Raw genomic sequence first — 14,034 nt, 5'->3', positions numbered from 1 at the left:
AGGGTGCCTTATTTAAGCTGCTTTAGCCTTCCTACCTTTGCTGTTTGCTCTGCAAGCTGCTGTGAAACCCACCTCCACCCCAGCTCCTCCTTTTATGCAGCATCTAATTTAATCAATTTCATTTCTGTCGACATTGATGCTTGCTCTGTTTTGTACCCTGGGGATATTGTCTGAATCTTTTCCATGTATGCACACTAAAGGGTAGGGAGGTCCCAGAACCGATCCATACTGCCAAATATAACAATCTGCATTTGGAATAAGTTTCTTTTGACAAAGGTCGTCCTACAATACTGCTGAAACCAGCATGGAATGACTGCAACCCTCCACTGACCTCAGAGTCTTCAGTCTACAGTGTGGACTCTCCAGAAAATCACAAAGTAGCTTCACTCCTGAATCCTGCAGATTGTTGTCACTCAGGTCCAGCTCTCTCAGATGGGAGGGGTTGGACTTCAGAGCTGAGACCAGATAATCACAGCTGATCTCTGACAAACTGCAGCCCCACAATCTGAATAAAGAATAAATTATGTTGATGATGATGAAGACAATGTCCCTGCTTGAAATCATTCAGTGTTTAATAATCTGTTCAGAGCTGAAGAAGGTTTAAAATGTACAAGTTTAGAAAATGTGAACAAAAGACATCCACAATATTTCTTTTAAGAATAGTGGAGTCATAAAATCAAAGCATCTTTAATTTAAACTATTCAGTCAGTATAAACATCATATAGCTTCATAAAAATGTTGGAAAGAGCAAATACTGAATATATTTGTTATTGTCTGATTAGCTAAAATACAGATTATTTATTTATTTATCATATTTATCATTTTTGATTCATAATCTAAAAAAAAAGAAAGTACACTTATACAATAGCATGCTGCTGATCTCAGTCATGTCTGTAATTAGATGATCAATACTATATTGATTTTTTAAACAGCTGCATTGGAAATATGCTTTGATCTGTGTGTAGGTGTTTGCATGTGTATGTGTGTGTGTTCTGAAGTATCAATATCAATGATCAGACATTTTGAAAACACATTGAAATCAACAGAAACCAAAGAAATATCTCTCCTTCAACAAGTACACTTGATCAGTTTAAAACAAACATTAGTTCAGAGGATCTTCTGTATCCAGATGTGACCATTTACCAACAATTATAAACATTCATTTACTTTAACAACTAACAGTGGACAATAAGGCAAATTAAGCTACACAGTTTCACCAGTGACTACAGTGGCTGCTTGGGGTTAATCTATCCTCTAACTGACTTGTCCTTTAGATATGTCCAAAATAAGTCATTTTTGTTGCTTCACTTACATATTGTGTCATGATAGGTTTTCTATATGTTTCGCAATACACTCCACATTTAAAAAAACCACAATGACAACATTGCTGGTGCCACTTTAATAAAAATAAAAAAATCACTCTAGATTATATTATATTCATTTAGATTATTACTTACTCCTAAGAATTTTGCTTATTTCTTTTTTATTCATCCATGATGGGGTGTGAATGTCTTTTTATTAATTTAAACTAAAAAGAAAGGATCATGCTGCTGCTCATTTAATTCATGATTTTATCCTGTTTTTTTCTATTTAAATTACTTTAAACTTTACTAGTAATTACTGTCCTTCCTTCTGGATAGCCCTTAATTTTAATACAATCTGCCATAGGCAACAACGTGGAGGCAGCGGAAAAAGCCTCCAGATGGCTCTGGTTGAAGAGGGGAGAGCAGCGGGGGTAGTGGAATGCCACTTGGACACAGGCCGGGGTCTGATCAGCCTCGGTCGGGTCGCCTGGAGGAGGGTGTCTGTTGCAAGACCCGAAACACCCAGTGACTCCAGGAAACAACACTGAGGATGTGTCCAAGGCTGAGCATCAGTAGATGTATCATTAACTGAAACCTCTGGGAGTACCAGTGACAACCAGGAACAGACTGGGTGACGACCACGAAAAGTGTGGTGACATCTGGAGAGACAGAGGACGGCCGGAGATACGGCAACCCGGGGTGGGGAGGGATGGCAGCCCAAGCCACTTCTTCCGAGAGGAAGAACCCAAAGCAAGCTACAGACAAGACAAAGGGAAAAAACCCCCAGGGGTGCCCGAGAGAGAGGGAGGATGAGCACCCCAACAGGACAGACCAAGGAACGACGACCCAGGACAACGGAATAACGACGACGACAGTACAGTGTATCTGCGGTAAAACCTGCAAGAATCAGAGGGGTTTAAATATCCATCAAGGCAAAATGAAATGTTTGACAGCGGCAATGACGACACAACGCACAGAAGCCACTTCTGGTCAGACGCAGGAGGAACCAGGCCCGGAGGCAACTCACAGTGCCCAGAGCCTCCTAGTGCCGCCAACACCCGCTGCCAACAGCTCACATGCCACCATAAGCCCCCAAGAGTCCCAACAACCCACCAAGCCTCCAAAGCCAGCAAGCTCCAACCATAACAACTGGTTGTGCACCTTCGGCCCGTCCAAGGATCCAGTGGCCCCAATCCTCGAAGAGATCTGAGTGGCAGCAGTTCGATGAGGACATAGATCAGGTCCTGGAAGTGACAGCCAAGGGGGATGTGGACTGTCGGCTGAAAACGATGACCACCTTCATAGTGAGCATCGCGGCTGAGCGATTTGGAACCGAGGCACCCAAGCCCACGCCATCGGTCTATGCCCCAAGCCATAGAGAAAGAAAGATCCGGAGCCTCAAGGAAGAGCTCAAGCTGCTAAAAAGGCAGTACAAGACAGCAGGGAAATTGAGAGACTTGGCCTAGCGGACCTGAGAGCAATCCTAAGGAAACAACTTATGACCCTGCGGAGGGCAGAGTTCAACAGGAGGAGGCGGAAAGAGAGAGCCAGGAAGAGAACAGCTTTCCTGGCCAATCCCTTCAAGTTGACCAAGCAGCTCCTTGGTCAAAAGAGGACTGGCCACCTTACCTGCTCCAAGGATGTTATTAACAACCACCTCAAGGCCACGTACAGTGACCCTACCAGAGAACGGCCACTGGGCCCATGCGATGCACTGACAATACCAACAGAGCCTATATCGGACTTCAACCTGAAGGAGCCCGGCCTTAGTGAAGTGGAGGAAGCGGTGCAGAGAGCAAAATCAAGTTCGGCACCGGGCCCAAGTGGAGTGCCTTATAAGATGTATAAAAACTGCCCGAAGCTATTACACCGGCTTTGGAGGGCCCTGAAGGTGATCTGGAGGAGAGGAAAGATCGTCCAGTCATGGAGGTACGCAGAGGGAGTGTACATACCGAAGGATGAAAAGTCTAAGAGCATCGACCAGTTTCGTGTCATCTCCTTGCTCAGTGTGGAGAGCAAAATCTTTTTCAGTATCATAGCCAAGAGACTCTCCAACTTCCTGTTGAGCAATAAGTACATCAACACATCAGTGCAGAAGGGAGGAATACCGGGGGTTCCTGGTTGCCTGGAACACACAGGCGTGGTAACCCAGCTCATCAAGGAGGCAAGAGAAGGCGGAGGGGATCTGGCTGTGCTATGGCTGGATCTCACCAATGCCTATGGCTCGATACCCCACAAGCTGGTGGAGGTCGTGCTAGAGAAACACCATGTACCACAGAAGGTGAAAGACCTCATCCTGGACTACTACAGCAAGTTCAGCTTGAGAGTGTCCTCTGGCCAGATGACATCTGACTGGCACCAGCTGGAAGTGGGCATAATAACTGGTTGTACAATCTCAGTGACCCTCTTCGCACTAGCAATGAGCATGCTGGTCAAGGCAGCGGAACCAGAATGCAGAGGTCGCCTCAGCAAGTCTGGAGTAAGGCAACCTCCCATCAGAGCCTTCATGGACGACCTCACAGTGACAACAACAGCTGTACCAGGAGCCAGGTGGATCCTTCAGGGGTTTGGAGAGCATCATGGCGTGGGCACGCATGAGTTTTAAACCTGCGAAGTCCAGGTCCTTGGTTCTAAAGAAGGGGAAGGTCACAGACAAATTCCGCTTCAGGCTGGGAGAACACCAGATCCCTTCAGTCTTCAACTGTAGTCTGAATGACAGAGATTCCATCAAGGCAACCAGTGCTGACTTGGAGGGCTGGTTGAGAACAGTGGACAAGTCTGGGCTCCCTGGAAGATTAAAGGCCTGGGTCTACCAGCATGGAATCCTCCCAAGAATCCTCTGGCCACAGGGACACCACCGCGACCGGCATGAAGAAAGGAGGGGGGACTTGCCGTGCTCATAAACAACAGGTGGTGTAACCCCGGGCACGTCTGTGTGAAAGAGCATGTCTGCAGCCTGGACATCGAGCTTGTTGCCGTCAGACTACGTCCATATTATCTGCCCTGGGAATTTCCCAGTGTTATCGCCATCACTGTCTATATTCATCACAGTGGTCTTCATCATCATCATCACTGTCTATATTCCTCCGTCTGGGAAAGCAAAAGCAGCGTGACGTCATCCACACTGCAGGACTACAAACGAAACACCTGGAGGCCTTCATCATAATCACAGGGGATTTCATGATCATCACAGGGGACCACTTTTCTCTCTCGTCCACACTCCCAACCTTCCACCAGTTTATCCATATATTTATTTCACTCAAATGTTGCTGTGACAAGTGAATTTCCCCATTGTGGGATTAATAAAGTTATCTATCTATCTTTGCCTGTTCGATGTCCGATGCTTCCATCCTACTGAACATGTACCGGTATACAGGGGGTAGGGGATCAGGCCATGAGTGCAGAGACACAGAGCCGTATCTAGAGACGGCTCTGGTGAGTGGTATTTACAACAGTTAACGTTAAATACAAGTACTCCGCAGCGAATCTAGGGGTAGCTGTTTGACAAAATCGGAAAACTGCATAGTATGCCTTTAAAACTGAATAGAAAAGATCTTACTTCTGACCACTTTACTACTAATTTTTTCCTGGTTGTTTTTCTAATTTTGCTTAATTTTCATTAGGTGAAAGAAGGGGTAGAAGCAGTTCCACTGCAGTATATGGTGGTCCCCTCTTTGATAGATAGACAACGCAAAAGGGAAAAAGGCCCCTCTTGGTAATTTCTTTTAAAAAAATTACATTTTAATTAATTACATTTAAAGTAATATGGTTAAATACCTTAAACTAAAATTTTTCTATGCAGTTTATTTTTAAATAACCAGAAATAGAAGTCCCCTGTTGGGTAGTGTAGTCTCATAGTCCCCTGTTAGTGATGTTGGCGTGTGCAGGTGTGTGTGTGTGTGTGTGTGTGTGTGTGTTCTGAAGGATTAATATTAATGATCAGATATTATTTGTGAAAACAAACTGAAATCAACAGAAACCAAAGAAATATTTCTCCTTCAGTGAACTTGACTAGTTTAAAACAAATATTAGTTCAGAGGATCTTCTGTATACAGATATGACAATTTACCAACAATTATAAACATTTATTTACTTTAACAACTAACAGTGGACATTTTCTACAGTTTATTTAACAAGCAGAAGTCTTTGTGACTGCAGACTTAATTTAGTTAATCAAACATGAAAATACAAACAAAAGGAAATTTATAACTTTATGGATGTAAGTTATGTATGAACATAAATTAGGTTCAATTGTTAATTAAACATATCAGATCTACAATAGTAGTGATAGTGAACTGACCTCAGAGTCTCCAGTCTACAGTGTGGACTCTCCAGAAAATAACACAGCAGCTTCACTCCTGAATCCTGCAGCTTGTTGTAACTCAGCTCCAGCTCTCTCAGATGGGAGGGGTTGGACTTCAGAGCTGAGACCAGATAATCACAGCTGATCTTTGACAAACTGCAGCCCCACAATCTGAAGAAAGAATAAATGATGTAAGTTTAGAAGACAATGTTCTTGCTTGAAATCATTAAGATGAACTATTCAGTCAGTATAAACATCATATAGCTTCATAAAATGTTGGAAAAAACAAATACTGAATATATTGTTATTGTCTGATAGTTGAAATGGAGATTATTTATTTATTCGTAATGTAAAAACATGATGTGGAATATAAGATGAAATTCAAGAGTTTAAGAGGTTCCGAGTAAATTATCCAGTGTAGATTCATCTTGTTATATTCAGGTTTTAAATGTGGAGCTCAACATTGCTCTGCCACAGTCAATGGACTAAACCACTAAAGAAAAAAACAGACTTTAGCCTTAAGATACTCAGTATAATATCAGCCTTATGTCTGCACTTCACTGTCACCACAACTTTCACATCATATTAATCTCAGCACAGAAGTAAAAAATAGGTTCTGACCCCAGAGTCTCCAGTCTACAGTGTGGACTCTCCAGAAAACCACACAAGAGCTTCACTCCTGAATCCTGCAGCTTGTTGTTACCCAGGTCCAGCTCTCTCAGATGGGAGGGGTTTGACATCAGAGCTGACACCAGATAATCACAGCTGATCTCTGGCAAACTGCAGTTCCACAATCTGAATAGAGAATAAAAGATGTATGTTTAAAAGACAATGTTCCTGCTTGAAATCACTCAGTGTTTAATAAGCTGTTCAGAGCTGAAGAAGGTTTAGAATGTACAAGTTTAGAAAATGGAAACTCCAAACACCTGAACCCAACAGGAGGTTGAAAACTGTAAAATACAAAAAGGTGAAAGGAGCTCTCATTAATATTAATGACAACGTGCTGCTGCTTCAATAAAAACGTAGTGACCTCAGCTCTTAACCTCTGCCAGCTCCACCAGTGGCTCCATCTATACAAACTCATGTTGTGCAGTCAAACACAAATAAAATCCCACAGAAACTGATTTAAGATTCCAATCAAGATCCTGAAGTTTCCAAAGATGTCAAATATGTCAGGATGGATTTTGGAGAAATGTCATTTCTAATTCATTTATAAAATGTGTCTGGTTTATTTGTTGTTTTCCATTTCTTTAAAAAATACAACAGAATCTGGTTTCCTGAGTCTTCATTCAATACTGTGATCAGTGAAATCATTCCTCCTAACCCTAATCCAGTCTTCTGATATTCCATCCTTAGTTAATCACCTGCTGCTTATTATTATAAGTATAGTTAAAATATGCTACACGTCTCTCTCTGTTTATACTGAAGCTCAAACTCTCTGCAGCCTGTTTTTATCTGCCGTCATCAGATCTTCAACAACCTCATTCATATCCCTCACACACTCTACAGCCTCATCAGTACTGACATCATCTTCACTGACTGATGGACCACAATGTGAGTCTGTGGAGGCTGAAAAACTCTCCTGTCAAACATTTCATTTCTATATTTTTGTTACTGTACCAACTGTTGGGTAATTTGGAAAGACACAAAACTGCATGCACTACAGCCAGTGAACTGACCTCAGAGTCTCCAGTCTACAGTTTGGACTCTGCAGTCCAGCAGACAGTGTTTTCACTCCTGAATCCTGCAGCTCGTTGAAACTCAAATCAAGATGTCTCAGATGGGAGGGGTTGGACTTCAGAGCTGAGGCCACAACTTTCCAGTGAGTCTCTGAGAGTCCACAGTGAGAAAGTCTATAATGACACATATTAGAAAATATGTTATTATGAAAGACACACTTTATATTTACTTTATGGATTTGAACAGATTGACATTTTCTGTTTTGATGAACATTTGCTTTTCACATCAGTGGTTCAGCTAATCTTATCTCACTGTGTTTGACATGAAACAATCACTCTCCTAACTCTCTCTCATAACTCAAGACTACAGATCAGCACTCACCCGCTTCACCCTCCACTTCCAAGTGTATAGGAGAAACTACGGTGGCCATGAAATGTGCAAAACAGTAACATCCCTATCAAGTGCCAGTGTTTGGTTTGTCCCTTCTAGGCCACCGTAGAAACATGAAGGCGTAACTACTACTGAAAACATACCAATGAATATTATATTCCATTTCTGCCAACAGAGTCTCCTAAATGTTAATTACTGGACCTTTAAACCTTTAAAGCTAAATCAGAGAAAATGTCTCATGTTCTGTAAATTTGACACATACAAATGTATGGTCACAACTGTTCAGTTACTTTATGTATTTACCTGTGGAAGAGGACAGATTTGGATGTATTGTTACAGGGGGTTGAGTTGTATTGTTGAAGGTGTAATTGCTCAGTGTCACCACAAGAGGCAGTGTCTACCTTGGTGAGCACTAGTTGTATTCAGGTTCTGTGAGGCTTCTGCTGCTCAGACAGAGAACAGCCTAAAGATCACAACTTACATCTCCAGTCTCTGCTTTCCCTGGACACAACAGAACACAATATCTGTTCACTGCTCACTCGTGCTTAAGGCCTCTAACATGAGCAATGTAAAGTATGATCTTTAAATCCAGCTGGGTTTTTGGTTTTTCATTTTCCTATAAGAGGTGGTCCTGGCATCCCCAAACATCCTCCATGCTCACTATAAATTACGAACAAAATGATAACTGTATGACAGAAATTGTCTAGAACTTTAGAAATCTCCTTTGGAAAATGATACAGATCTTATTTTAAACTCTAAAAACTCCCTATTGTTCTGCCGAGTTTGCATGTCCAGTAAGTAAAATGTAATTATTAATTAATTAATTATTCAATTATTAGAAATTAATAGAATAACTGTGTTAATTAACTTGACAGCTATAAACCTCCAACTGAAAAATCAACATGTTCGCACTCACAGGATCTGAAACAGCTCAAGAACAACTGCGACAAAATACAACTGACATATATTTTTAAGTGGAAGAATATTTTAAGAATAATTCTAAAAAAATGTATAGCATGACTGATAAACACTGCTTTGTAATGTTAATCACATCTGCACTTACACAGCCTTTCTGCAGTTCCTCACAGCTGGAATCAGTCTCCGCCTTCCGTGGTCTGATGTGTTGTACTTCTTCAGGTCCAACTCATCCAGAACCTCCTCTGACATCTGCAGCATGTAGGCCAGAGCTGAGCAGTGGATCTCAGAGAGTTTCTTCTCTGATCTGTTCTCTGACTTCAGGAACTCTTGGATCTCCTGATGGACTGAGTTATCGTTCATCTCCATCAGACAGTGGAAGATGTTGATGCTTCTGTCAGGAGAGATATAACCTCTGTTCATCTCCTTCAGGTTGTTGATGGCTCTCTGGATGACTTCTGGACTGTTGTTTGTCTGACCCAGCAAGCCTCCTAAGAGTCTCTGGTTGGACTCCAGAGAGAGGCCATGAAGGAAGCGAACAAACAGGTCCAGGTGGCCATTTTTACTTTTGATGGATTTCTCCATGGCGCTCTTTAGAAAAACATCCAGGGATTTGCCATGACGATCGCCATCATGGTCACGGCTATCATCGTATCCAAAAAAAGTAAAAATCTTCCCTAGAAGAGTCTTTGGTTTTGTGTCCCTGCTGTAGTCTTTGAGAAAGTCCTCCAGTACCTTTGTGTTCCTGTTGGTGTAACAGTGGAACATGTAGACTGCAGCCAGAAAATCCTGAATGCTCAGATGAACAAAGCAGTAGACTGTTTTCTGGAAGATCACACTCTCTCTTTTGAAGATCTCTGTACAAACTCCTGAGTACACCGAGGCCTCTGTGACATCAAGACCACACTGCTCCAGGTCTTCTTGGTAGAACATGATGTTTCCTTGCTTCAACTGTTCAAACGCCAGCCTCCCCAGCTTCAGAAGAACTTCCCTGTCAGCCTTCATCAGCTCCTGTGGACTCTTCTCATGTCCCTCATCATACTTTTGCTTCTTCCTCTTTGTCTGAACCAGCAGGAATTTTGAGTACATGTCAGTCAGGGTCTTGGGCAGCTGTCCTCTCTGGTCTGTAGTTAACATGTGGTCCAGAACTGTAGCAGTGATCCAGCAGAAGACTGGGATTAGACACATGATGTGGAGGCTCCTGGAGGTCTTGATGTGTGAGATGATTCTGCTGGACAGATCTTCATCACTGACTCTCCTCCTGAAGTACTCCTCCTTCTGGGCATCAGTGAAGCCTCGTACTTCTGTTACCCTGTCAACACATTCAGGAGGGATCTGATTGGCTGCTGCAGGTCTGGAAGTTATCCAGACGAGAGCCGAGGGAAGCAGATTCCCCTTGATGAGGTTTGTCAACAACAGGTTGACTGAGGACTTCTGTGTGACGTCAGACACAACCTCCTTGTTGTGGAAATCCAGTGAAAGTCTGCTTTCATCCAGGCCGTCAAAGATGAACAAAAATTTACAGACAGTGAGCTTCTCTGCTGTGACCTTCTGTAATGTTGGATGGAAAACATGGAGCAGTGTGAGAAGACTGTACTGCTCATCTTTGATCAGGTTCAGCTCCCTGAACGAAAGCAGAACCACCAGACTGACATCTAGGTTTTCCAAGTCCTCGGCCCAGTCCAGAGTGAACTTCTGCACTGAGAAGGTTTTTCCAACGCCAGCGACGCCGTTCGTCAGAACCACTCTGATGTGTCTCTGTTGGTCAGGGAAGGCTTTAAAGATGTTGTGGCACTTAATTGGAGTGTCATGGAGGGTCTCCATCTTGGAAGCTGTCTCAAGCTGCCTCACCTCATGTTGGGTATTAACCTCTTCACTCTGTCCCTCTGTGATGTAGAGCTCAGTGTAGATCCTGTTGAGGAGGATTCCACTTCCTGTTTCATCAGTTCCTTCAGTCACATGTTTACATCTCGTCTTCAGACTGATCTTATGTTCATCTAAAACCTCCTGCAAACCACCATCTGCTGGAAGAGAAGAAACATATTCTGAGACTAAACTGAGAACCAGAATCGGGATCAATAAAAATGTTTTTCAATTTATGATATTCATGATAATATTAAATTCACTGCATAACAACAAATGTCCCTGTAATAGATTATAAAGTCCTGTTTTCAGACATGAGGACATCAGCAGACAGATGTACAGTCTTACTTTGTACAGTGCTGGTCTGACTGGCTGTCTGCAGTCCAGCTCTTGTTCTGGATCTTTCTCCACACTGGGGACAGGAGGAGTCTCCTGATGAAGCAGACTTGTCCCAGTATGAGGTGATGCACTGTCTGCAGAACCAGTGTCCACAGCTGGTAGAGACTGGATCCTTCAGGACGTCCTGACACAAAACACAGCAGGACAGCTGCTCCTCCACAGAAACATGACTCCTCTTCTTCTTTCTGGGGAGATAAAGTAAAATCACTCAGATCAGAAATCATAGTTATATTTCAGTGTAAAAAAGCTGAGTTGAGCTTTTAATGAATCACAATATCTGAGATATTGTCTTCTTGATCAGACAACAATCTGCTCCAAATTATGTGACAGCAGCTGCAGCCTGAAGAGATCAAACTGTTATTTTCATTCTGCTTTTATTGATAAAGATGTTTAACTGAGTCACAGTGGGGCAGTTTGCATTCTTATATTTTAGTCTACAAACTTATTTTAATGGAAAATCTTAATAGAAAAACAAACAAACAAACAAAGAGGAGCACAGAACAGAACGTCATTAGCAGGTTAGAAAATCTCTTCTACCATATTGGCCAGAATATCAGACAACACTTATCACAAGATGCCTCTCTCTTTTCCAACAGCTGTGTTTGGAAAAAGGCTTTTTGAAGATCAGAAACAATTTCAGACTGCTGATGTTGGGAAACTTTCTCAGAGATACTGTTGATCTAAAAGATAGTCCTCATCAATGGAGCCTTTTCCTTTGTAAAAATAAAAGATGAAATACTTGAACTTGAAGTAACTCGCTAGCCAACAACATTAAGGCTACAAACAACCCATAATGCATCACTCTGTGTAGGAGCCACTGTCACACCGGTCCATTTAAAAAGAATATCTGATGGTGTTAATATGTGATTGTCTAGTCCTCGAGTATAATACAACCCCACTGTTTCAAATGTCATTTCTAGAAATAAATATTGTCTTATATTTGGACAAATACAATCATATAATGGTGATAATATAATGATAGAAACTGAAGTTAGTAGCAGTTCTCTTACTGTGTGTCTGAGGGTTCAGGTTCATTACTGAAGTCTGGAGGATATTCTCTAGACCAATCACTCTTCATAGACAGACAGCTGGACATTGGAGACTCTGCTCTCTGTTGGTGGTACTGACTTCTGGAAACAACAAGATGTTTTTATTCATTTCATGTGAATCAGTGTGAAATTATCAAAAATACACAGTTCTCTATACACACATTGCTGTTACTGATAGTTTGTTGGTTAAACAGTAACTGGTAGTTCTCTTACTGTGTGTCTAAGGGTTCAGGTTCATTACTGAATAATGGAGGATATTCTCTAGACCGATCACTCTTCATAGACAGACAGCTGGACATTGGAGACTCTGCTCTGTCCTTCTCTTCCTCCACACAGTCACTCATCTTCTGCACTTCAGACAGCGTTGAGACAAATATGTAGTTCATGCAAGTCGTACAACATGAAGACGAAAAAGACAAACAAGTGAAACAAGATGCAGAGGAGGAGACTGTAAAATGGAGATGAAGTTAATATCTAACAGTGATCCTGATCTTTGGACCAACATTTATTGTATCTACAGGGTTATAACACAATATCTTGACTGTGTGTACAGTTTAATAAAAGTCCATAAAACAGACCTTTGGTAAACTGTACTTAGTGATAACGTTTTACTGAGCTGTATTATTTTTCCAGGTGTACCTGAAGTGGCAGAGAAAAATATGAACTGTAAGATTCAATCTGTAAAAGAAAACCACTGTCACTGATCACTGATCTTCTGGACTTCAGTCAGTCTGAGAGAGAACCAGTAACACTGACTGTGAGCTCAGAACACAAGAATCCTGATCAACAAGTCTGTTCAAGTGTCTCACACACACACACACACACACACACACACACACAGTATATTGACTCTTCTTTGAATGTAAGCTTGTTTTTGTGAGTTAGCATTAAGTCTGTTGTTCATTATTCATCCAATCACACTGTATTCACAGATGAATCAGAGACTTTGACAGTAAAACAATAATAATGTTGTATTAACACTCACCCTGACTCAGACTTCCTGTCTCTCCGTCTGCTCTGTCGACTCAAAATGAAGTCTGAACCCTGACTGACTGAACACAAACTGTTTTATTGTTTTATCGTCTTTTATGTTTTATGTTCAGTATCTGTACCACGTGGTCGTTGTTCCTCCTTTAATTATTAACTGGAAATCGTGTGCGTGTACTTGTTTAAATCCAGGTTTCTTCATCATCACGTCGGTACCGTTACATAAAAAAACATAAAAAATATTTAAATAATTGTAAAATCTTTATATCTTTGGTTAGGTCTGAAGTTGTTGAAAAGAGTTGATGCGGTGAAAGTGAAAACAAATATTAATATATGACATTTTTATGACACTTTTATTACCATTTTGGGTCCCTAGGTTCAAACTTGTAAATTTTGGGGAATAAACTATCATTGCTCCAAAAATAATAATGCATCCAAATCAATGTTATAAATTATTGACCTAGTCAAGGCTCTTATAACCTCATCCTAAATATTCCACTTTGCACCTCATTTTTTGAAAATAATTATATTTTGTGTTTTTCCCATTGAGAAAATCAGGTGTTTTTATGACAAAAGGGTATAAAAACATACAAAATAATAATAAAAACTCTATATCTATGGTTAGGTCTGAAGTGGTGAAAATGAAAATAAATATTTATATATGACATTTTTATTACACTTGTATGAGGGACCATTTTGGGTTAAACACAGCTCACGCCGGTCAAAAAGAGTAGCAGTAACCATACCTAAATTACTCCACTACAAGTGAAAGTCTTGTTTAAAAGATCCCCTAAGTAGAAGTATTAGCAGCAGAATGTATTTAAAGGTACAGTGTGTAGGATTTTGTGTAATCTAGTGGTAGAGTACCAAACTGAACACTGCTCGCGTCTGCATTTGACGACCTGGGAATGAGAACAAGCTGTGTAGGAGAAACTACTGTGGCTGTTTGGTTTGTCCGTTCTGGGCTACTGTAGGAACATGAAGGTTCATCAAGGCAGACTCTATGTGACCCGTGCTGTCTGTAGATACCAACGGCTCATTCTAAGGTAACGAAAACACAACTTTATTTTTAGGCGATTATACACTCATGAAAACATTCTTAGGAAGATTTTATTTAATTTCTGCCAACAGATCCTCCTAAATG

At 41.3% G+C, this 14,034-nt stretch overlaps 2 protein-coding genes across 2 annotated transcripts in view; one reads left to right on the top strand and one right to left on the bottom strand.

Moving 5' to 3' along the window:
- Positions 1 to 14,034, top strand: part of LOC127359522 (GTPase IMAP family member 7-like) — a 245,257-nt gene that overhangs the window by 32,757 nt on the left and 198,466 nt on the right. The gene's annotated exons all lie outside the window — the stretch shown is intronic.
- The window catches only part of LOC127359481 (NACHT, LRR and PYD domains-containing protein 12-like), a 126,169-nt gene that overhangs the window by 93,369 nt on the left and 18,766 nt on the right, over positions 1 to 14,034 (bottom strand). The window contains exon 9 of the mRNA XM_051393286.1: positions 5,605 to 5,778. Coding sequence (XP_051249246.1) covers positions 5,605 to 5,778 — 174 coding nt within the window. The remainder of the gene's footprint in view (positions 1 to 5,604; positions 5,779 to 14,034) is intronic.

This window comes from Dicentrarchus labrax, unplaced genomic scaffold, assembly GCF_905237075.1.
Source record: "Dicentrarchus labrax unplaced genomic scaffold, dlabrax2021, whole genome shotgun sequence".
NCBI classification, from domain to species: domain Eukaryota; kingdom Metazoa; phylum Chordata; class Actinopteri; family Moronidae; genus Dicentrarchus; species Dicentrarchus labrax.
This window is presented reverse-complemented; position numbering and strand designations above follow the sequence as displayed.